At 36.1% G+C, this 22,909-nt stretch overlaps 2 protein-coding genes across 2 annotated transcripts; one reads left to right on the top strand and one right to left on the bottom strand.

Annotated features, from left to right (window-relative positions):
- The first annotated feature begins 2,964 nt into the window (after positions 1-2,964).
- LOC133297887 (uncharacterized) lies at positions 2,965-8,837 on the top strand. Its single transcript, XM_061497116.1, has 5 exons — positions 2,965-3,490; positions 4,131-4,158; positions 4,276-4,889; positions 4,955-5,842; positions 7,351-8,837. Exons 1-5 carry the CDS (start codon positions 2,965-2,967, stop codon positions 8,835-8,837), a joined length of 3,543 nt encoding a protein of 1,180 aa, XP_061353100.1.
- Positions 8,838-10,448: 1,611 nt separating this feature from the next.
- LOC133297890 (protein ZINC INDUCED FACILITATOR-LIKE 1-like) lies at positions 10,449-22,205 on the bottom strand. Its single transcript, XM_061497119.1, has 17 exons — positions 22,178-22,205; positions 21,941-21,981; positions 21,154-21,214; positions 20,958-21,060; positions 20,765-20,867; positions 15,376-15,439; positions 15,240-15,292; positions 14,876-14,925; positions 14,674-14,749; positions 14,281-14,460; positions 14,079-14,166; positions 13,332-13,417; positions 13,129-13,236; positions 12,922-12,966; positions 12,728-12,816; positions 11,525-11,568; positions 10,449-10,561 (listed from the first exon to the last, which is right to left on the bottom strand). The coding sequence occupies exons 1-17, from the start codon at positions 22,188-22,190 to the stop codon at positions 10,449-10,451; spliced, it is 1,317 nt and encodes a 438-aa protein (XP_061353103.1). The 5' UTR covers positions 22,191-22,205.
- Between the last annotated feature and the right edge of the window lie 704 nt (positions 22,206-22,909).

Below are 22,909 nucleotides of genomic sequence, written 5' to 3'. Positions count from 1 at the left end.
TTTTATTTATTTTTCACTCTTGGGATTATAGAAGCCAATTTGTGAAACCAAGTTGTCATGTCTCACCATTGAGTGAACTAAGTTCCACTTATGTTTATTAGAGAGATCTTACTATGTGCAGTAATCATTAGGGTTAATTCTTGTGTTTTGGCAAGTTGGGTGTGTAGATTAGGGAGATTTTGGTACTGTGTCAATGTCAAGCTCTATCAACAAATATAATCATATTAAGGACTAAAAGATCACCTTGTCAAGCCACTAAGGTTAGCCTAGTGACGAGGGGTGTGGGTAGTTATGTAATAGGTTGTGTTCAATTCCTCAATGTATCCAAAAAAAAAAAAAAAAAAAAAAAGATCACTTTGTCTCTTAACAAAGCTAAAACCACTCACCCTATCAAACATACTAGAAACAATAAAGGGAGGAAAATGATGAACATTTCCACAAAGCTAACTCACCTCTTCTTTTCCTAGGACACTGGGTGACAAAATTCTCTCTATCAAGTTTTATCACAGCTGCATTTTCAAAGACTCGAACTTGAGATTAGTGGTTAAGTTGGAATAATCTTTATTAGTTGATCCATGTGTTTGGTGGTATATATAAAGGACTATAAAACACATCAATTCCTCTATTCCATATGCAATAAGCACTTAACTAGTTTGTACCATTTACGTGCTTGGAAAAAACGTAGTGTTAGGTTGCTTGAAGAAGAAACTAGTGGTTAGTGAGAGCCCAAAGGTAATCAACTAGTGGTTAGTGAGAGTCTTAGTTATACATAAAGAAAATTTTAAAAGGTACTCAAAATTCACCAATAACAACATGGGTCAAGTGTACATAGATAGACTAATGTAATGTTTTGTTTAGAGTGGAGCACAAACGAGGTTTGGATTAAATAATTATCAAATATATTGTAAGAAGATATTTGATGTCATTATGAAAATCAAGAGGAACCATGTTCCCATCAAATTTGAATATATGACATCCAATTCACAAGGTTTGAAGTGGATAAGGTACTCAATCCGATTGTATAGAAAGGTGGATAGAACTTAGATATGACATGTAACAATTGAACATATGCACTTGTCACTGTGAGAGGTTTCGAGCATATAAATATTTGTGCTTTCTTGTTATAGTTGTATGAATTTCTATCAATTTCTGAATTCTTACAAAATATTGTTGATGTGAATTTTGGATGATGATAAATTATTGGTATATCAATAAATATACATATATGTATATAAAATAGAAAATAAGATTTAATATAATAAAGCATGACAACATTAATTAAAAAATAATATTTTTATGTTTGCCCCTAATCCGGTCTCTTGGGCGCGTTAATTTTTTTACTGTTCATTTATGTTCTTTATTGTAATTTCTTTTGTTATTTTCATTCATTTAACTTCAATATAAGTTTATCTCACAAAAAAAAAAAAAAACACTTCTATATAAATTTAGCTTTATTATTATTATTTTTTTAATTTTTCAAATTCTATTTGGAGCATTTTTTTAAAAACTAAAACTTACTTTTAATCTAAAGTTAAAAAATAAGCTTAAAAATAAAATTAAAAATTGTTTGGTAATTAATAAATTATGGGATTAGTGTTTCTCATGTTGTAGGAGATAAAATTTTATCTCCTACACACATAAAAATATGTGAGACTCATAATTTCTTTTTATTTTTCTTCTCTTCATATGGGCCTACATGGGTACCACACACTATTATGTGTATGCAAGAAATAATTTTATCTCCTACTATATAAGAAACATTAATCACATGAATTATTAGCTTAAAAGTTATTTTAAAGCTTAAACTAAAAATTAGTTGTTTGCAAGCTCTGAAATCATCATGAAAAATATGATAAACCTCCATTATTTAGACAAACACAAATATGATAAGAAATATTTTTTTTAAAAAAATAAAGATTTTAAATAAAAAAAATAGATCATAGAATGAATAAAATTTTTTATTAAAAGAAAGTTGAATAAAAAATATATATTCAAATGATCTCTCCCCATATATATATATATACTTAAAAAAATTTGGATGCATCAAATCACAATAATACACACGACTCTATCCTTTTTTGGTGACATTATTATGATTTTGGACAAAATGACGAGATCAAATGTTTTGTTATTAAGATAGAGAATGAAATTATAAATATAAATTTATAATAAAAAGATAACTAAAATTTAAATATGAAGATGAGCTTTTTCTCTTATTTATTATAAAAATATATTTTGCTAAAAAAATTGTTAGTATTTATCCTTTTAAACGGTATAGAATTATATTATTTTAATTAAAATTACTGTATTTTATAAAAAGAAAGTTAATTACACAATAAAAATTATAGTGAAAATGTGAACTATTTTTTTAATTTAAATATTAAATAAATAATAATAATTTTAACTAAAATAATTACCCTTTTGACAAACAATTTGTTGCTTTGCTGAAAGGTGAGGAGAACCAAAGAAAATAAGCAGCCAAAGGTGCTCTTTATGCTAAAAAAAATGGGAAATGGATCCTCTCGATTGAAAAAAAAATATGACGTGGTCATGTGAGAAGATCACAACCATATAAAGGTAAATCAACGGTTATGATTTTGTAACTATTTATTTTAATATTTTTCTCTCTACTTTTGTATGATTATGATTTCCCACATAATATGGTAATGTGATTTTTCACATTAGAGAATCCAGATGCAAAAAATCAATCGAAAGGAAACAGAGGGAAAAACCAAATAAATATCGCAATGAGCGCCAAAATTTTGTTACAAACAAATGAAAAACAACCAAAAAAAAAAAAAAAAAAAAGTTCAACAAAATCAAAGTTCCATTCCCCCTTTCATTCTATGTAACTATTCATCTCTCACAGCACAGAACACACCCATATGAATTATTTTACAAAGCTTTTTTATTGCATGAAATGAAATTGGAGTTCACCACTTTCTTCTTCACACTATTATGAGCATGCATCATCATCACCACAGAGGGGACATAGTGTTTGCAAGGGTTCAATTCCCTCACCAATGGTGTCCCGCACTCGTTCTCCGTTCCGACAACCTCGGCGTCTTCGTCTCCTTCTTCGACGACATCATCTCACCCTCGTACTTCGTGGAATCCGAGGTTGTCCCCTTCGAGGAAGCATTCCCTTCCCTAATGTCCCGTCACAACAACAGCTATTACAAATGTGACACGTTCCGCGCGTCGCTTCACTCTGCGCTCAGGTTGTTGGGTCAGAGGGTGATTTCGGGTTTGCGGTGTCGCTGTCAAATGGGGCAGACACAGAGGAAGAGGATTGAAAATGGGTTTGGTGGGTCGGGTTATTGTTTTGACCCGAATGGGGTTTTGGGTTTTGTTTTGAATGCAGCTGTTTCGCCTTGGGTTGAGACCCCTCGTTTTGTTGATGCTGTTAGAGTTGTTGCTCAGCTTCATGCTTTTCGAAGTTATTGTTCTATTCAGCAGAGGAGAGTGTACAGAGAAACCCAAAAAACAGGTTTTTTCTTCTTTTTGATTGAGGTGTTTTTATTTTCTTGGCTGGGAATTTTGATTGAAATGTTTGATTACTGCATTTTACTGAAACAACAAATAGGGACACTAATGGAAATTAGGGGTTAGGGATTGTGCATGGTTGGTGCGGTTTTTCTATTCCAAATCAAAACGAACCGGTTTTAGCCGAACCAAACTAGTTTTTTTATCAACCGGTTTTGGTTCGGAACCGGTTATAAGGCAAAAATTAAAAAATAATGAAAATACTAATAGTTAAGGAAAAAAATTTGATTTGGTTCCTTTGATTCTCAAACTGATTCGGACAAAGTGGTGTGTTCATTGAACCGATTTTAAGGCAAAATTATTGAAATAAAAAATAATAAAATGCTTGTAATTAAGGGAAAAAGAAAATTGGTTCGGCTTTTTTGGTTTTCAAGCCGGTTCAAATAAAGTGGTTTGTGTTGGGTTTTAAACTTTATTTGAATAAAAGAAAATAGAAAATGAAAGGTTTTGTGGTGAAGAGGTATGTCCCTTAGGAATTTGTTAGTGGTCAATTAATGTGTTTAGATTTCCTAAGTTAGTCATTAGTATTTCTAGTTATTTGCTATTGCTTTTAAATAGTACCATGTAAATCATTTGAATGTAAGGCTTGAATGTTAAAAGATATACAAAGAGGTATATTCAGAGAACTCCTTGTGTGTTTAAAGTGTTTTGTGAGAAACACCATTAGAGGACCTGCGATTCACAAATTGGTATCAGAGCTTGAGTTATGGAGAGTGTGAGCACTTCCAGTATGTCGTTGCCCCGCCTGACAAAGGTGAATTACGTGAATTGGAGTATCCAGATGAAGGTGTTGCTCGGATCCCAGGATGCTTGGGATGTTATTCATGACGGTTTTGCTGAACCTGCAACCACTGCAGGATTTACAGCAGCTCAAACCAAGGCGTTGAAAGAGACGCGTGCGAAGGACAAGTCGGCCTTATACATGCTTTTCCGAGCTGTAGACGAGTCCGGATTTGAGAAGATAGCAGGAGCAACGACGTCTAAGGAAGCATGGGACATCTTGGAAAATGTCTATAAAGGTGCTGACCGAGTAAAGCAGGTCCGACTTCAAACTTTACGTGGCGAGTTGGAAGGCATGAAGATGAAAGATTCAGAGGGTGTATCCGAGTTCATCACCCGAGTTCAAGCCGTGGTGAATCAGTTAAAGCAGAATGGTGAGCAGATATCAGAGACTAGAGTTGTTGAGAAGATTCTGAGGTCGCTGACCGACGACTTCGAAAATGTGGTATGTGCAATTGAGGAGTCGAAGGACTTGGCTGCGCTTTCTGTTGAAGAGCTAGCAAGTTCCCTTGAGGCGCATGAGCAGCGCAAGAAGAAGAAAAAGGAGGAGTCGCTGGAGTCCAGCGAGCACTCCAGACAAAAGCAACCATTAAAGATGAGAAGGCGCTCTATTCTCAAAATGTCCGAGGTAGAGGTCGTGGACGAGCTGAACGTGGAAATGGCCGTGGTGGTCGTGGCCGAGGTCATGAGGTGAGAAATGAAGAAAGAGCTCAGTCGAGTCAGAGAGGAAGAGGACGTGGCCGAGGTGGAAGAGGCCGGTGGTCAAATCAAACAAATGTGGAATGTTACAAGTGTGGCAAGTATGGCCATTACTCAAGAGATTGCAACTCGGACAAGTGTTACAACTGTGGCCGAGTTGGGCATTTCGCTAAGGATTGCCGAGATGAAAGAAGAGTTGACGAGGCTTCAAACCTCGCTGTAGAAGGAGATGGAGGAGTTCTTATGCTAGCCCATGGTGAAACCAGTTCAAAGAATGAGACGGAGTGGTATTTGGATACCGGTGCCAGTAATCACATGTGTGGTTACAAACACTTGTTGAAGGAGTTGAAGACGGTGGAAGCCGGACATGTCTCTTTTGGAGACGCGTCCCAAATTAAAGTAAAGGGCCGAGGTACGATCTGTTTCTTGCAAAAGGATGGACGAGTTGGTATAATCCGGGACGTGTATTACGTGCCCGAGCTCAAAAGTAACATATTGAGCATTGGACAGCTGATGGAGAAGGGTTACTCGATTCTAATGACAGACCGAGTTCTACTGTTGAAAGATAAACAAGGGCGTCTGATAGCCCGAGTTCAGATGGAAAAGAACATAATGTACAAGCTGAGTCTAAGGAGCATGGAGGTCGGCTGTCTGCAAGCCGGGGTAGAAGATAAGATGGACTTGTGGCATAGACGGTTTGGACACCTTCATTATGGTGGTCTGACCGAGATGATGAAGAAGGACATGGTAGTGGGACTACCGAAGATTAATTCTGAAGGAAGATTTTGCGAGGACTGCGTATTGGGAATGAAGGATGGTAGAGATATTAAAGTTTAAGGAGGAGTTTTGTTGGGTTTTAAACTTTATTTGAATAAAAGAAAATAGAAAATGAAAGGTTTTGTGGTGAAGAGGTGTGTCCCTTAGGAATTTGTTAGTGGTCAATTAATGTGTTTAGATTTCCTAAGTTAGTCATTAGTATTTCTAGTTATTTGCTATTGCTTTTAAATAGTACCATGTAAATCATTTGAATGTAAGGCTTGAATGTTAAAAGATATACAAAGAGGTATATTCAGAGAACTCCTTGTGTGTTTAAAATGTTTTGTGAGAAACACCATTAGAGGACCTGCGATTCACAGTTTGGTTCTTGAACCGGTTTTACATAGAGTGATCTGGTTCTTCAACTGATTCAAAAAATGTGGATTTTTGGTGTGTTTTAGTTTGGTTCACTATTTAGTTTGTTTCTTTTGGATTTTTTCACACCCAAGTGGTACGAGGTATTTTTTTTTAATTAATTTTTCTGGTTGTTATTTTTGGAGGGTCAGAGAATTGATAATTTTATTGGGGGAGTGTGAGTTTGATATAGTATTCGAGTTTATGGACAGTTTGTAATATATGAATTTCTTAACAGTGTAGTTAATGTGGTTTGAGCCTTTTGAGGATTACCAGGCACTTTGATTTGAGAGATTGCTGGAAAAAGACAGTGATTGTTGGCTAATTTAGATTGTAAATTGCAAAGGCATTCTTCAGTTTTCTTGGTTTTAAAATTTGGCCTAAGCTTGAATGCATGAGTCAGGTGTGCTTCTAATTCTTCTTATAGTAGTTCATCTCTAGAGTGTATAGACCATATCTGATCTGGGTAATATCATCAAAAGGCAAAGATGCAATTTCTGGTTGTAAATCTATGATCACTTAAGCTGTTCTTCTAATTGTTGTTGCGATGACCATCCGTACTTTGAAATTAAAAGCATTCTAATTTATGGCTTTGGTGAGTTAAGGTTTACCATTTTCTTGACATAACGAAGCTGTTAGTCCTCCCCATACGATGATAGTATCTTGAATTTAGAAACTTCTATGGAAATGACTATTTTGCATGTTCCAGCGATGGTGTTACCCCTATACCAATCTTTTTTTGGACTGAAGTATGCTATTTACTGAACTTTAGATATTAATTATGGAGAAGGATATTGTAACAACCAATTAGTGTTACTATCAATGTTACTACCAATCAATTCCACCGTTAGATCGATTATGTTAATCCAACGGTTATATTTATTTCCATATTTGTATAGTTATGATTCTTCATATTTAATACTTTATATTTATTTTCACCTTTGTATGTATGGTTATGATTTCTCATATTTAATGCTTTCACAATAAATATGAGGAATCATAACCATACAAAGATGAAAATATATATAACCGTTGGATCAACATAATCGATTTAACGGTGAAATTGATTGGTAGTAACATTAATTGGTTGTTACAATATCCTACTCCATTAATTATACCTTGTTATTATATAATTTTTATCCATGTTTATGATAGGTAATAATGTGAAGCTGCGTCCATGTTCATCTATGGTTCAGGAGATGCACCCAGTTACTCTTGACTCTGTTGCTTTGGAACCCAAGGAAGAATATCAGATCATCTCCAAATTGGGGGAGAAAAACATGGCTACTGTTGCTATAAAGGGAATGAAGTCGACAGATTCTGTTCCTGAAGGAGATTCTGAACACTTGTTTAAGAATAAACTTCTGATTGTTCCAGAGATTCCAACTAACAATGGCAAGAATGAACTTGTTATACACTCTCCTGCTTTAGATCCATTTTACATGGTGGGAGAAAGCCTAAAATCTGAAAGGCATAGCCTTCTGAGATTTAAGAATATATCAGACCCGGGCATGGTTGATATCTGGTTTGGAAACTGTTCTACGATGAGTGAAAATCATTTCTATGTTCCTTCCAATTTTAAGACTCATTTGAGAAACTTTATCAATAAAAGAAAAGACAATGCGCTAGAGTTTTGCTGCAGATTGTCTGATATAGAAACCACTATATACCTCACCAGGAAAAGAAGGCGACTAGATGAACCTGCTTCATGTGATGTTTTTCCTCAAATTTGCAGAGTTCAAGAAACTGAAGGGAATGCATATATCTCAAAATATACCACTACCAGACCTAGGATCTCACACATCAAGATGCTTGAACCTGAAGAAAGTAGCCAGAAAGATAATCAGGCCGGCACATTCTTTTGTGAAACTAACATGAATTTCACTGATGAGGTTCAGAAAATGGATTTGAAAAGAAGTCAAAATTTGACTTTACAGGAGTCTTTTACCTGTGAATCATTGTCTAACTTAGTCCTTGGCTTCCATTCTTATAACTGTGAGATTGATGCTAGTGCTGCAAAAGTTAAGGGTGTATTAAGATCTAATTCTTCTATTTACCAGAAGAGGCTGCAAATAAGCTGCAATGGTGATACAACAGCTCTTAAGTCAAAAAAGTCAGAAAGCGTAAAATTATCTCCTGTGGATTGTTTGGTGGAGGGTAAGGATTGCTACCAACGTGTTGCTTCTTCTTGTTCAATATTCAATTCAAAAGTTGGACAGCAATCAAAAACACATGTCCCTTTGTCTTCTACATCTTTGTACATGAAGTTCCCCAAGAATTTCAACCTTCCATCAAAGGGACAGCTAATAAAGAAGTTTAGTGTATTTGGCTCAATAGATTCTTCAAAAACAAGAGTCTTTTGGTACACTGGCTCAGCTAAAGTGGCATTTTTCCAAGATGTTGATACAGTTGCTGCATATCTATATGTCAAAAAGAAGGTCTGGTTTGGTGAGGCTAATGTCCGGTTTTGGCTTGACCCTTTTGAGCACAAAAGAAGAGGATTCAAACGTTTTGCTCTGAAGTCCCCATCAGCAAGCAAACCAATAGGACCACCGCTAAAATCATGTCTGAAAAAATCCAATCCCTCGGGACAGGAAAATAGTAAGAAACGTTACAAGGTAAGATTTACAATAGAAACTTAGTTGACACAAATTTTCTGTATGAAGGATGGCATACCCTATATATTGAAGTTTTTTTGTGCTCATCTTTGTTCCTTTTCACCATGGATAACCAAAGCCAGATGCTTCATCTCATATCATCTAAAGTTATATACTGGATTGATATGAACAGATCAATATTCTACAATGTGTATGTGTATCATAGTCTTGCCAATGTTATTGGGTTATTGTTGTGTCTCAATGCTGCTGAGTGCTGTTAAAACCGGATTTTTGTATTGTGCCAAAAAAGTACAAAAAAAATAAAAATAAAAATCTTACCATGCTTTTACTTTGTAACCAAATCTAAGATCTGAGTAAGTTAATAACTTGTTGGCTTTAGAGGATTGGGCTTGGAGGGGTAAATATCAATCCTTTTATTAAACGAACCAGCTCGGTTTGGCCCACTTATAATGGACGTATGATAAGCGTATACTCCTCTATTTATGAAACATTAAAGTGGAATCAACATCATTTCACACCCTCGTTCTCACACCCTCGTTCACAACAAAGTTGTTAGAGTTTGTGTAAACTCGTACAGTCCAATAAACTCGCAATTTGCAAACTAAAATTCCCCCTCTGATAGTTAACTTTTATTAGCATTTTCTTGTACATTTGTGTTATGTTTCCACTCAACATCAATCTTCCTTGCCAGAGCATTATTTAGAATTAGTAACTATGTTGTCTAAGGATCAAAGACCTTTACCCAAAAGCTTCAAACATGTTGATATTGGAATTCATAGAATCAAAATCCAAATATGGTATAAAGATGACGAAAGGAAAATGAAGAAATTGAAAAACTTATACATTTTGATCCCTGAGGCCAAAACTAATATGTGGAGTTTGGTTCCATCATGCATTTTGACTTGAGGTTCATTTTAAAACAAATCCTCACATCTTTATGTTAAAATTATCCTATTTGTTGAGAGAGATAAGAAGTGGACTGTGAATAGAAAACTAAATAACTGGTAGATAATGTAATCCAGTTGTCGTGACCTAAGTTGCAACGTGCTGTAATCCAAAATTTTAAAAATTAAATTAAAATAAAATAAAAATTATTATTTTAAAGGATACGATTTTGTGTAATCTTAATTAGGACGACCATATTTTAATACAAAATATATATCAAAATATGGTCATTTCATTTAAAATGACACAAAATTATATCATTTAAAATGATAATAATTTTTCCCAATTAAAATTTAGTCAGAATCAAGACCAATTTTATTTAATTTTAGATATATACTATATCAAATAATCACATGAAATTACATATTCCAAACTCAAATGATATCAAATCTAATCCTAATTTTCTTACATCTAAAATCTCCGATGTCCAAACGCAATAATTCCAAAAATATTTCAAGCTGCCATTTATAGTTAACCTGCGGGTTAAAAGGGCTAGCCGAAGATACTCACATTTTTAGAGGCCCCATTCTCGTTCTTTTTAATGGGCTGGCCCAAAAAGTTAAATTAATTCATCTTGCATTTTGGTGCTATCCATTAGCAACAAGCATCGCCGTTACAATCTCAACACTATTGCACACAAATAACCTTAAGATGCTTCACCCCTTATGCAAAATTTACTGATATCAATCATCAATGTAACTGCTCTGTGGGTGCTTTCTTCTTTTCAGTTAGGAATGGTTTGAACATCAACAACACTCCAAGTCCTTCAACAACATTGAGGACAAAGAAGACCAGATGGGTGCCTGCCATTGGAATGTACAACAATGAACTTCCATTAATATAGCTAGCAAAAGAAAACATGTCCCTAACTATATTGACATAGGGAATGCACCCTTTCATTTACCATTTTAACATAATCACATTATATAAAAAATCTTAGTCATTCATTAATAAATCAATGGTTAGCAATTACCATGATCATTTCCTCTTTTTTCATTTTGCGAATTGTCGTTAAGACTATAACCGTTGATATGTTAATCAACAGGTTAAGTTTTTTCACATAACGTGGCTATGTCAAAATGAGACATGATAATCCATTCCCATTGATATCTTAGTATAGCTAATTAATAGTTCATAGTCAACTACAACCATCCTATCCACCAAAAAAACTAAAAGAAAAAATAAAATGAATACACAGCTTAAGAGGGTGGAACAAGAGTTCACACATGTTATTCTAAAATTGCATTTTCTTTCTTTGCTTTAGTTCAAGGTAAAAACGGCCTTTTAACCATATTGATGCAAAACATAAACTATTTCACCGGTTTAATTTTTTTGACAAATTATTTACCAATCTAATGCTAGTGAAACGAGCATGAGAAGTGAGCGTGTTTAAGTCGTGCATCACCCCATGTGCAACGTGTGCAAAAATCAAGCAATGCAAGACGCGCATTTTGGGTATGCGCATTCAAGTCGCACATTCACCCCATGCTTGTCTTGCAGAGTGCAACACATGGCAGATGCGTTTCACTCGTATTATATTGATAAATAATTTGCCAAAAAGATTAAACCAGTGAAATGTCTTGGATTCCGCATCAGAATGGCTAAAAAGCGGCTAAAAACTCTTTATGCAGTACAAGAGGTTAGTCATGTTATGTTCTTTCCTATTAATGAACACACTATGAGTGAACTTGACAATTAGATTAAGGATTTCAAAATTTAGCATCAGATATAGAAACCAGCTCAAACAAATTAGTTGAGCATCATACCTGGGAGGAAAGAAGCATTTAACCGCTTTTGTGACAAAGCTAATCTGCATTGACCAAGAGCAAAATCAGAATACTAGATATAATTTTCATTTTATCATTAAAGTCAGAAAGTATTGTTGATTAATGTTATATGCCATACTCCCAGCAGCACAAAATATTTTACGAATGAACATTTATCAACTGCAATTAGATCAGAAAGTAGAGAAAGTTAATCTCCATAACTCACTTACTATAACTGATGAAGTTCAATCTAGTCTACACACAGTTAGGTTTGAAAGCAAATTTGTATGTTAATCCATTTCAGGTTCTTATTATGTCCTTATCTGGAAACAACCTTCTATATTTTAAAATAATCACATTTTACGTCAGCAACTGATCCAATTTGTCAAGCCTACAATATCTATTCCTGCTGTTAAACTACAAGTCTAATAAAAGTCTTGAACACAGAAGACTTGACCATATCATAAAGGAACTTAGCAGCATGAACTTTCGGACAGAAATGACTTATGAATATTCTATTAAAAGACCCTCCATATTAAACCTCGACTAGCAAGGGTAGGGGTCAACGCAATTCTTTTATACAGTCTTATCCTTACATATTTGCAAAAAGACTGTTTTCCAGATTCGAAACAGTGACCTTGGAGCAAAATTACCACTATTCCAAGCCCGCCCTCGTGCACTTACGAATATTCTATATAACAGAAAACAAGTATGTTGAGATATATAGTCCCACATTGGTTGTATGTGCAACTAATGTGGCCTTTATAAGGCCTTGGGCACTCCCACCTTTTGAGCTAACTTTTGGGGTGGTGTATCCCAAGGTTCTTTACATGGTATCAGAGCCTCGCCGCCCCCCACTTTCTCTTGTGGAGTTTCTTAGCACAGGTTGGCTGAGCCTGTTGCATTGTCCACGCTTCAAGCCCAATGGGCTCTCGTGTGAGGGGGCGTGTTGAGATATATAGTCTCACATTGGTTGTATGTGCAACTAATGTGGCCTTTATAAGGCCTTGGGCACTACCACCCTTTGAGCTAGCTTTTGGGGTGGTGTATCCCAAGGTTCTTTACAAAGTACAATATCTACAATACACCATTTTTAGGAAGACTTATTTAAAACACTGATCTCCTATTGAGATCCACAATCACATTTAATTAACAATGACTCATAAGTCAAATAGAAGCTAAAGAAATCAAAGGGATACTCACATGGCACCACCTGCGGCTGGTCCAATTACTTTACATGCTGACATAGCAGTCATAGAAATGCCATTAGCTACCCCCCTTTGATGTTGTTTCTGTTTTTCCAAATCAACATGCCATGTATGTCACAATTCCATTAAAATAAAAAATCTCAACATTTGTAAGGAAACAAATGTAAAAGACCTGAGTCAAAAATTTACCACTGCTCTATTTTGCAGAATTAATAAACCAGTTGAAATTATCTCCTATATAAGTCCAGTAAAAAGAATAAAATTAGGCAAGTTTAATGAACATAACCTTTTGCAATAAATTAAGCTGATCTTACAAGGTTTAGTGAAGTCAATTCCATTCATTTACACCCTCAATATCGCTCATGATTGGTTATATACTTAAAGAGGTTCACTTACAGTGGTCAGATTCTTTAGAATGGAAGCACTATATATCACTATGTGCAGTGTTAAGCCTGACAACATTGTCATGAAAGGGTAGCTTTGCAAGATGGGTATGGATAACACCTACACATGATGCCAAATAACAAGACATGTTTTAAAATAAACAAACAATGAAATGCTGAATCACAGTAATTGCCACAAAAAAAGAGAAAGTTAACCCCTGCAATGCGAGCAAGGACAATAGGTCCACAAACTTTTTGCACTGATTGGTATAGGCCAAGCTGGAAGATTATAATAGCAAGACCTGACCAGTTGAGAAATCAGTAATTAAGCAGCATATCTATCAAGTAATGCACAAAAAAATAAGTGTATATCTTTGTTTCTATGCAAATCCATGAGAAAAAATTTAATAGAGTTCAAGTGTATATATATTATGTTATGTTATTGTTGAAAATATACAAGGTTCCTTGATTTGTGTAAAGAACCAATTCAACCCAAAAGCTTAAGCTAGTGGGTGAGGGCTTTTTAATGGTTTTATATATCTCAACACGCCCCCTCACACGAGAGCCCACTGGGCTTGAAGGGTGGACAATGCACAGACCCACCTACTTGTGCGAACAAAGAAATTCCACTTGAAAGAAAGTGGGGGGCGGCGAGGATCGAACCCGGGACACGAGGCTCTAATACCATGTAAAGAACCAATTCAACCCAAAAACTTAAGCTAGTGGGTGAGGGATTTTTAATGGTTTTATATATCTCAACAATTTGCAAGGGTGGGGGTGCACGCAGCCTTACCCTTGCATATTGCAAGGAGGCTGTTTTCCAGACTCGAACCCGTGACCTTCCGATCATAAGGAGTAACTTTACCGCTGCTCCAAGGCTCACTCTCTTGAAATTGTTATTGATGTGAAAGTTTAGTATGTACAAGTGCAATTCTTGAAGATTCATAGATGTCAAGGATGTACCTGATATAGCAAGAACATTACCAACAACATCAGTTGTAAAGTTCAAACCGCCTAACCTTAGAGGACTCACAGCCCATAATGAGAAAACCTAACGAAAATGTAGAATGGTGTTTGGTTACTTATAGCCAATTAGAAGAATATCAATTTGTAGAAAACAAAAAGAAGTCAAAACAGCAACGTCTTTAAGCAGGAATAATAATACCTCTGAATAAGCTATATCATGAAGTGCAAAAACACAGTAAACAATGATAGATGACATTAGGGGCCAATTTCTGAGGATGCTTTCATCTTTTTGGATCAACTTGTCTTTGTTAACCCCACTTTTTCCACTTTCTAAAGCTTCAGTGTTGTCAGTGGACTCACTATGGTTGTGAAGTGTCTCCTTCAGTAATGCAATTATTTTAAAACAATTTAGTTGACAGAGTCATGAACCAAAAACTTTTGGAAAAAGGCACGTGAATGGTTTTATTATATCTCTGACATAAATAAAAGGAAAAAAGGTGCTACATTCTGATATGTCATCATATTAAGGTCAGAATAAAGTCACAAAACATAAAAAATGCAAAGATATCTGTGATTAATGTAATATACATACTGGAAGCCAGATGCAAGAAATTGCTACAGGAAGTGCAAAAGCTGATATTATAAAGGAGGGCAAGAAGTATGGAAACCTGCAGAGAGATTTAAGATTTGACTAATGAAATTCAGTACAACAAAGGAAAAAAAGTAGAAAGAAGGAAAGACAGAATTGAATCAGCTTTTTATAAAATTAAAAAAATAATAAAAAATGTACTTACTTATCCCAAAAGGAACCATTTGTAAATAGATGTGGGTATTTGACTGCTGGCTACAATACAAGATTTCAAAATGTATCAGAGAAAAAACCATTGCTTGTATTCTTAAGGTCATGGAGGGTTGAGGGCATTCTTGTATTCTTACCCTTGCATATCACAAAAGAGCAGTTTTACCACTACTAGAAGCTCACCCTCTTCACGCAAAGGGCAAAAGGAAAAAAGGGCAAATCCAAGTGCACAAATCTCCCTGACTTGCAAGAGTGGAGGTGAGGATCGAGTGACCTTCCGGTCACAAGGAGCAACCATAACGCTGCTCCAAGGCTTGCCCTTTTCCCACACTGAAGGAAAAAATAAATGAAAAGTTTACCTGAGCCAAATAACCTCCCAATGCTGGCCCAAAGACTAAACCTACACCCCAAGCTGCAACCACCTGAAATCAGATCACACTTTGAATTATTATGATCAACAAGTGCTTCCAAGAAATAATAGTAGGCAAAGGTTACTGAGGCTTACGGTAGAGAGTCCTAGAGCTTGGTATTCTTCTCGAAAAATTTCAGTAGAATAAGCCTGTTAATACAATAGAATATGACATACATATATTATAAACAGATACCCAAGTAAACAAATTCCAACTTTTATTTGTGCCATATGTTAATGGATGAAATGAAATATTAGGTATATATAGTGATGGAATGAGCTGTAAATTAGGAATGAGCTGTAAAAATTAGGAATGATTTGTAAATTAGGAGTATGTTTAGCGATTCTTTGTAATTATAGGTCTCTAATCATGAGATTTGATTTAGAAATTATTTAGGCAAGAATTACTCTATGTATATAAATTTGTAATGTTACCTCATACTGAAATATATGATTTGCAGACAGAAATTTTGACATGGCATCAGAGCAGGTTCGTCTAAGAACCTATGACCTGAATTTTCAAAAATTGACATGACCTAGATTTTTTTGTTCTTCTATTCTTCTTCTTCTCTCTTGAACAGCTGCTGCCCCAAACTTCCATAGCCACCATCATCCTCAACCTCCACCATCTCTTCCACTCATCGCACCTACCAAAATACGACCTCCCAAATCTAAAAAAAACAAAAAAAAGAATCCAATCCCACCATGACTGATTCTTCAGCAGAAGTTGCTACACCTGAAAACACACATGAAAAACCCACCACCGAATTTTTTTGGAAAGCCTTACCACTAAACTTGCCCAAATACTCTCTCAAAACTAGACCCATCACACTACTGCAACACATGAATCCACCCCTGTACCGCAAATCGCTGTGAAACTGAACGGAACAAACTATGGCCTTTGGTCCCAGGTCGTGGAGATGTTTATCACCGGGAAAGACAAACTTGGTTATATCAATGGCGACATACCCGTGCCATTATTGACAGATCCGACATATCGACGATGGAAGATTGAGGATTCAGCCGTGAAAGGCTGGCTGGTTAATTCCATGGACCCGAGTTTAATTTGCAACTTCATTCGCTACCCAACTGCAAAATCAGTTTGGGATGCGGTTGCAACCACCTTCTTTGATGGTACTGATGCGTCTGAAGTTTATGACTTGAAGCGTCGTGTCACAAGGATGCGACAAGGGGGTGGATTGATTGAAGCCTACTACAATAATTTCCAAGCTCTTTGGAGGGAGATTAACTTTAGACGCCCCAATCCGATGCTCTATGTTGATGATATAAAGAAGTTTAATGCCGCTCTGCAGGAAGATCGTGTTTATACATTCCTTGATGGGCTCGATGATCGCCTCGACAAGGTGAAAGCTGATGTACTGCAGATGCAACCGTTTCCTACGGTAGAGCAAGCATATACAAGGGTGCGGAGAGAGGATGTTCGACAAAGTGTGATGCTCTCTAAGGACCATGGCATCTACGATGTTGCAGCCATGGCAGGAAAAGGGGGCAAGGTGACTAACAAAGATCAACCCTACATGTCTTTGCAGAATTCCAAACCAGGAATAGGGCGCTCCAGTTCAAACTCTAAACAATTCTCACAGATAGGGGGAGGCTGCACACATTGTGGAAATCCGAAACAGACGCAAGAAACATGCTTTAAAATTCACGGTTACCCAGATTGGTGGAAAGATTTGAAAGCTCGCAAGCAGGCCGAAACCAAAGGAAAAGCTTCAATGGCCACTGCTGATGTCCCATTACCCCTAGAATCCACAACCATGCAATCAAGTAAGCCACATCTTGGCATGGAAGGTAATGTTGGCTTCCTAGAAGGTAATCTTGGTTGTAGCTTCTTTTCTAGCAATTCCCCTCCAATAAATGGATTATTGATTCAGGTGCTACAGACCACATGACATTTGACCCCCATGACTTAGCTAATCTGAGCAGGCCTAGATGCAATAAGATTATAAATGCCAATGGGAATGAACACCCTGTAATTGGTTCAGGAGTTGTTGAACTTTCATCCACATTTACTTTACCCAACACACTTCTTATTCCTTCACTATCCACTCGGCTATTGTCTGTTGGGCAAGCAGTTGAAGATCTAAATTGTGTAGTTCTCATGTATCCTTCATTTTGTCTTTTTCAGGATATCCGCACGAAGGAGATAATTGGTTGTGGTACTAGGAAAGGGGGGCTGTACTACCTAGATGATGTTAGTCATGGCAGGGTCAATCATGTACAAACCAGTTCAGCTAGTAAGGAGAAAGAGATCTGGTTGTGGCATACTCGTTTGGGACATCCATCCTTTAGCTATCTTAAGAGACTACTTCCTCATTTATTTGTTGGTTTGACAGATTTTAATTTACATGTCATACTTGTATTTTGGCCAAAAGTCATAGAGTGCCATTTCCAATAAGCTTCAATGAAAGTTCTATTCCATTTTCTTTGATCCATTTAGATGCGTGGGGACCTTCCCCTGTTATTGGTATGTCAACAAATCGTTGGTTTGTATTGTTTGTAGATGATTGTACTAGGATGACTTGGCTCTACTTGATTAAAAGGAAAGATGAAGTCACTGCTTTGTTTAAAGCCTTTCACACAATGATTCAAACTCAGTTTGGAGCACAAATAAAAGTATTGCGAAGTGACGTTGGTGGAGAATATATGAATGCATCACTTCGGGAATTTTTTCAGCAGTAGGGTATGATCCATGAGTCCTCATGCCCTGGTACACCCCAACAGAATGGGGTAGCTAAAAGGAAAAATCGACACATTCTTGAGACTGCTAGATCCCTCTTATTTGAGAAACATGTTCCTCCAAAATTCTGGGACAGTGTTGTCGCCACTGCAGTAAACTTGATTAACCGTATGCCCTCTAAGGTCTTGAATTTCCAGACACCTTATCAAGCTCTAAATGCACATGTTCCTTTACCTTCCATCCTCAGTCTTCCACCACGAGTGTTTGGTTGTGTGGCGTTTGTGCATGTACCCCTTACTCATCGAACTAAACTTGATCCTTGTGCTCTCCGCTGCTTATTCTTAGGATATGGAACTCACCAAAAAGGCTACCGTTGTTACCACCCCTCTACCCACAGAACCTATGTTACCATGGATGTGACCTTTGTTGAGACAGATTTTTTTTCTCGGATTCCAATTCATCCTTCCAGGGGGAGGCTAGCACAGAAAGTCTGAATTGGTGGGAGACAAATATTGATACGGAACTAGCTAGAATAGTTGGAGGGACATCTGGAGGAGGAATTTTATCTAGAGAGAATGAGAATTTAAATATTCCTGAGATAGATACAATTGTTACTGAACATGCTACTGAAGACATTATTGCTACTGAGCATACTACTGATACCCTCGCTAAAGATACGACTACTGAACATGTTGGACACATTGAAGCTGAGCTAGAAGGTGATGATATGCCTAGGACAGAACAACCTATCCCTTGTCAAGTACCAGACCAATCTCTAGCGGATATACTTGAGGTAAGTTCCCTTAAAACTGAGAATATTGTTGGTTCTAACACTCCTATGAGATTCAAATTTCCTGACAGGAGAAATCGAGGAAAGCCTCCAAATAGATATTCTCCAGATATAGGAGTAAAACAATCCACCTATCCAATTGCAAATTATGTATCAATAGAAAAACTATCACCATCCTTGAAGGCATTTGTCTCCAATGTATCCTCCATCCATATTCCAAATCGGGTTGAAGAAGCTCTAGAAGACCCAAAGTGGGTTAAAGCAATGGAGGAGGAAATGACTGCTCTCATGAAAAATAATACATGGAGGCTAGTGGAACTTCCAGTTGGAAAGAAGACTGTGGGATGCAGATGGGTGTTTACAGTAAAATACAAAACAGATGGATCTGTAGAGAGGTACAAGACGAGACTTGTGGCAAAGGGGTATACTCAGACATATGGTATTGACTATCAAGAAATATTCTCTCCAGTAGCTAAATTTGACACAGTGCGAGTACTATTATCTATTGCAGCAAATTTAGAATGGTTGCCCCATCAATTTGATGTGAAGAATGCTTTCCTCCATGGAGATCTAGAGGAGGAAATTTACATGGATATACCACCGGGATATTCCATTCCTGGACTGAAAAATAATACAGTCTGCAAACTTGAAAGATCTCTATATAGCCTAAAACAGTCTCCTCGAGCATGGTTTGGTCGCTTTGCAGCAGCTATGAAAAAATATGGATATGCTCAAAGCAATTCAGATCAAACATTGTTCCTAAAGACATGCCAAGGTAATATTACAGCCTTAATAATTTATGTGGATGACATGATAATTACAGGAAATGACTCAACAGAAATTGCTATACTCCAAGCAAAATTATCTAAGGAATTTGAAATGAAAAGCCTGGGTGGTCTAAGACACTTCCTTGGAATTGAAGTGGCACGCTCCAAGGTGGGAATATTTCTCTGTCAACGAAAATACGTGCTGGATTTGTTAGCTGAAGTTGGATTGTTAGACTGTAAACCTGCAGATACACCTATAGTTCAAAGCCACAAACTTGGAGAATATCCAGATCAGGTACCAACCAACAAAGAAAGATATCAGAGGCTGATAGGTAAGTTAATATACTTATCTCACACTAGACCTGATATAGCGTATGCTGTAAGTGTTCTTAGCCAGTTCATGGTGAAGATCATATGAATGGGGTATTACGTGTACTTCAATATTTGAAGACTTCACCGGGGAGGGGATTATTTTTCAAAAGAAATGGCCATTTGGAAGTTGAAGGATACACTGATGCAGATTGGGCCGGGAGCACTTATGATAGGAGATCAACTGCAGGTTATTTTACATTTGTTGGAGGCAACCTAATCACTTGGCAGAGTAAGAAACAAAAGGTAGTGGCATTGTCTAGTGCTGAGGCTGAATTTAGAGGAATCGCTAAAGGTGTGTGTGAACTACTCTGACTTCGAAAGCTCCTATTAGAGATGGGGTTCACCCCAGAATCTGAAATGAGGTTGTTTTGTGACAACAAGGCAGCTATTGATATATCACATAACCCAGTTCATCATGACCGAACGAAACACGTTGAAATAGATCGTCACTTCATCAAGCAAAATCTAGATTCAAAGATTATTTGCCTTCCATTTGTGAGATCAGAAGACCAACTAGCGGACATCTTAACAAAGGCGGTAGCTAGAAAAGTTTTTAACAGCTCACTTGACAAGTTGGGCATTCAAAATATTTATTCACCAACTTGAGGGGAGTGATGGAATGAGCTGTAGATTAGGAATGAGCTGTAAATTAGGAATGATTTGTAAATTAGGAGTATGTTTAGCGATTCTTTGTAATTATAGGTCTCTAATCATGGGATTTGATTTAGAAATTATTTAGGCAAGAATTACTCTCTCTATGTATATAAATTTGTAATGTTACCTCATACTGAAATATATGATTTGCAGACAGAAATTTTGACATATAGTGCGTAAATTGGTAGTACCTTCATTGGTCCCATCAAACCATTTAAACCTCCAAGAAAAAATCTCATAATAACAGCCATCCAAAAACTTGTGCTTAGGCCAAATAATGTGTTGAAAATGACACTGAAATAAAAAAAAGCATCACTGTTGTTAAGGGAAAACATGTAATATAACTTGAAAGAAAGCATCCACCTTAGTCACATATATACTTACACAGAGATAATCCCTATAATAATAACAGGTTTTCTACCATAGCGATCAGCTATTATTCCCCACAATATAGATGTCAAAGATCTTCCAAGCATAAATGCAGATCCTACAACATTTTCAAAGTCATATCAGGATCAGAAATAAAGACTTATGATGACTGAACGCATCATAGAATGGAAGTACTAAAAAGTAATCTTACCCACATAACCAGCATAGGCACTGATATCTTCCTCTCTTTTTACAATATTAAAATCCTTTACCTAAAAGTAAATATTTGTTATATGGTTATCTTAAAAGTTGCATTGTTGAGGATGCATATCATGTGAAGCACTAATTAATTAATATCAATCGTTAAGCAGAGTTTGATTTCTTGATTATTTCAAAACAAAATTGGAAAAGAAGAGGGGAAAGCAAAAAGCAATTAGGAATTGTCATTGGCATATCCAAAAGTTTGCAGTTGTATATTAAAATGTAAGCTATAATACTAGGAATAACAGTGAATGGAACATTATATATTTAAGGAAAGTTTCTGATTAACGCCTCTGAGGATTAGCTGTTACTTAGAGAGAAGTTTATGTCAGTTCATGGGAACAGTAAACAATTATATTTGCAGGCCTAAATTGAAATTTGAAGCGATCTCATTATATGTAAAAATCAGGATCTCATGTGTAAATTTTGTATATATATATCTATCGGTTCATCAATTACACGACTAATCCGGTTACAAGAGGCGGCTCTCCCAAAATCTCCCATTCCAAAGTTTGATGGTCAAGTATACTCCAAAAACCACACAAACAGCTAGAGTTAATAGTTGTGGGAACATCTTTAAAAAAGGACATTATTCTTACACAAAACTTTTTGTTCCTTAAAAAAAAACTGGATCAAAGACTTAAGGCAGAAATTTATCCAATTACAGTAAACCAGAAGGATGAAACCATGTAGTGAAATGGAAGGTAAAAGTGAACCAAAGTTGGTAATAAACTCACCATGAAATAAAGGTAAGGCCAGAGAGATGATATAGGCAGAGCTTTACAACACAAAAACAAAAGAGCCATTAGAGATGAAAAAAATAAATATCTCCTTTTAACATGACCACATAATTTAAGAAATTCCAATCATTTATTACTATCAACAATTAAAAAAACCACCATTCATATGAAATAGTTATGTTCAAATTTAAGACATGAAAGGATTCATTCCAAAAACTCTTATATAATGCTTACAGCCGCACAACATAATGATCCATATATTGAAGATATTTCGAAAGGTAACATCTTTTTTGAGCTCTTTGGCTTGCTCCACCTTACAACCCGGACAATTCTCATAATAATGTTTCTCCAACAATGGCACTCCAATCTTCTCCCGTTCCATGTCTGTAAGAGAACCCCACTTCTTGTTTCCACACAACAATGGTTCCTTCTATATGTAACATCCAACAAAAAAACACAAAAACACAAAAAAAAAACTAATCAGAAGGACACAAGTCCAAGAAAGATAAAGAGCAAATGCTTGAGGACTCAAACATACCCTTCGGAAGGAAACTAACTGTACCTAGAATGTAAAAAGCCCGATTCACTCAGTGAGATAAATTATGTCTTTCATTTCTAAAAAAGAGGATTTAATTGAGTATCAGGGGGTGTTTGATTGAGGGTAAATTTTATGAATAATAGGGAAATGGAAGGAAAGTGAGATAGATAGATAAATGTAAAAAAATATTGTTTGGTTGGAAAAAATTTTACCGGAAAAATTAGGTAACTTTTTAAAAATCTATGTTTGGTTGTAAGTAAAATATAGATGGAGAAATTAGGTATCTTTACAAAAATAACCCTGTTTTTACAATATTTTTACGGGCATGCTACTTCACATTTAACCATATTCCTCTCTATCAATATCATCAATTCATCGATCATCTTCCTTCTTATTTGCTCAACCCTCTCCTCTCGAGGGTTTCTCCT

Source organism: Gastrolobium bilobum, unplaced genomic scaffold (genome assembly GCF_033153095.1).
Source record: "Gastrolobium bilobum isolate Gb01-03AN ecotype WA unplaced genomic scaffold, APGP_CSIRO_Gbil_v1 utg19092, whole genome shotgun sequence".
NCBI lineage: Eukaryota > Viridiplantae > Streptophyta > Magnoliopsida > Fabales > Fabaceae > Gastrolobium > Gastrolobium bilobum.
The sequence above is the reverse complement of the archived record's forward strand: the minus strand, read 5'-3'. Positions and strand labels throughout refer to the sequence as shown.